This window comes from Phalaenopsis equestris, unplaced genomic scaffold (assembly GCF_001263595.1).
Source record: "Phalaenopsis equestris unplaced genomic scaffold, ASM126359v1 Scaffold220427, whole genome shotgun sequence".
NCBI classification, from domain to species: domain Eukaryota; kingdom Viridiplantae; phylum Streptophyta; class Magnoliopsida; order Asparagales; family Orchidaceae; genus Phalaenopsis; species Phalaenopsis equestris.
Genome location: NW_018238713.1, coordinates 1 through 2,077, shown reverse-complemented (window position 1 = coordinate 2,077; position 2,077 = coordinate 1). Strand labels below are relative to the sequence as shown.

Sequence of the window (2,077 nt, the reverse complement as noted above, 5' to 3'; positions counted from 1 at the left end):
GCCAGGTCGGCTAACCACCGGGCGTCACATCTTATGATGCCGACATGTATGACGACGTGGTGCCCGGTGATTACATGCAGTGTCTAGATATCCACCGGGCATCACATCATCTGACGCCGACATATATGACGACGTAGTGCCCGGCAATTTCATGCAATGTCCGGATATAAAATTTTCTCTGGGCCTAGACTTCAAAATTCTTTTGAAGAAAATTTTGAACTCAATCAAAGTGCCTGTGAGGAAGGGTGCCTTGAATGTTTGGTTGGGTATTTTTTTTCAATATTATTTAAATTAATTAAATCATTTTTCATGTTTATTTTTAAAATTAGACCTCCCAATTAATGCGATGCTCTCTCATGCTTATTTTTCCTTTTATATATATATATATATTAGGATAAGTAATCTTAACTTATTTTTGAATATTTTTTAATGTTTAAATACTATTAATTTTTTAATGGTTAAAAAATATTCAAAAAATTTTTTAATGTTTAAATACTATTTACTATAATCTCATCATTGATTCCTCAACACCGCCCTCATATTTTATTGAATTTACACACTAATATTCAATCTCTTTCAAATCCATATATACATTTCTTTTTTTTTTTATAATAATATAGTGTGTAAATTCAATAAAAGAGCATATATACAATTCACTTTAAATAAATTAATCTAGATAATATTTTGCCCTCAGCTTCCCCAACCCACAGGCCAACAAATTGCCAGCTAAATTGTTGTTGGATTCCTTCTTCTTTATTTCATTTGCACACAACAATCCATTCCTACATTTGCTGAGATCCCCCTTCTTCTTTATTTCATTTGCACACAACAATCCATCCCTACATTTGCTGAGATCCCAAAAAAATAAAATAAAATAAAATAAAAACAACCAATTTCCCATTTCCCCCACATTTTTTTTTACTAATTACTGCCGCACTAATTCAGCAACGAGCTTCCGGATGCACGAGAGCTGCGCCTCCGAGAAATTCGGCCTCCCCTCTCCACCCTCCTCGCCTGAAAACCTCAAAACCGCCTCGCTCACCTCCTTCACCCTGTCAACAATCACCCCATCAATCCCCATCATCTGCTGCATATAAACCACCTCCGCCGTGTTGTTCAATCCTCCATACGTCAGCAGCCGGAGATTCGCTTCCTTGATCCCCGCCACTTCCGCCGGATTCCTCAACACCGCCCTCACCTCCGACACAATCCCTTCCAACCCGTTCTCAACACAGAGCTTCACCGCCGCCTCCAACGAATTCCTCCTTTCATCTCCGTGGATCTTCAGCCCCCCATCGGTGAGGAAGAAGACGGGGTAATTTCGCTCCAACCGCCGAATCAAACGCGCGGCATCCGGCTGAAACGACGAGAAGATCACCGGCCTCGCCCCGGCGTTCACGGATACCGATCGAAGAACAATCTGGAGTGTATTGATTAGATCCTCTTCGGGGTAGTGGAGATTGTCATCAAATTTGAGCTCAATATTGAAGCCCAACCGGGGATCGACCTGACGGAACGCTTCCTCCAGCGTGCAGAGCGGATCATCAGCCTCGACCACCCAATCGAAGACCATCCCATCGGCGGAGCGACGGAGGAGAGGCTTCCCGGACCGGATCTGCTCCGGCTTCCTCTGGGAGCCGTACGAGAGGAACTCCTCAAGGGAGAGATCCGTGACGCGGTGCTCGAACACGGCGTCAACATTGCCGGAAAGAATAAAATCGTCGTGAAAAATAATGGGAACGCCGTCGCGGGTTACCTGAACATCGAATTCGATGTAGGGGATCGGGAAACGGGCGGCGGAGTTGAAGGATAGGATCGAATTCTCCCTCACGATCGCCGATGAGATGGAGTTCATCCCATTGCCGCGGTGACCGATTACGGCGAATCTCGCCGGTTTGGCTGTGCAAAGGGAGGAAACAGAGAGGGAATGAAGCTCCGGGACTTGGTCGATGGTGGGGATCTCGATGATCGGAACGGCCTTGAGAGCCATTAGGGTTTCCGATGCTCCTCTGAAGCCGGAGGAGATTGAGAGAATATGAAGATTTTGGCTTGCTCTGAGTTGGTTCTGTGGCGGAAA

At 45.0% G+C, this 2,077-nt stretch overlaps 1 protein-coding gene across 1 annotated transcript; it reads right to left on the bottom strand.

The window, feature by feature from the left end:
* Positions 1 to 807: 807 nt before the first annotated feature.
* On the bottom strand, positions 808 to 2,053 carry LOC110037507 (glycerophosphodiester phosphodiesterase GDPD1, chloroplastic-like). Its single transcript, XM_020742168.1, has one exon. The coding sequence runs from the start codon at positions 1,988 to 1,990 to the stop codon at positions 926 to 928; it is 1,065 nt and encodes a 354-aa protein (XP_020597827.1). The 5' UTR covers positions 1,991 to 2,053; the 3' UTR covers positions 808 to 925.
* Positions 2,054 to 2,077: the final 24 nt, after the last annotated feature.

Bases quoted from the DNA above. Each gene is read 5' to 3' on its own strand.
- LOC110037507 (XM_020742168.1), bottom strand. From the start codon at position 1,990: ATGGCTCTCAAGGCCGTTCCGATCATCGAGATCCCCACCATCGACCAA.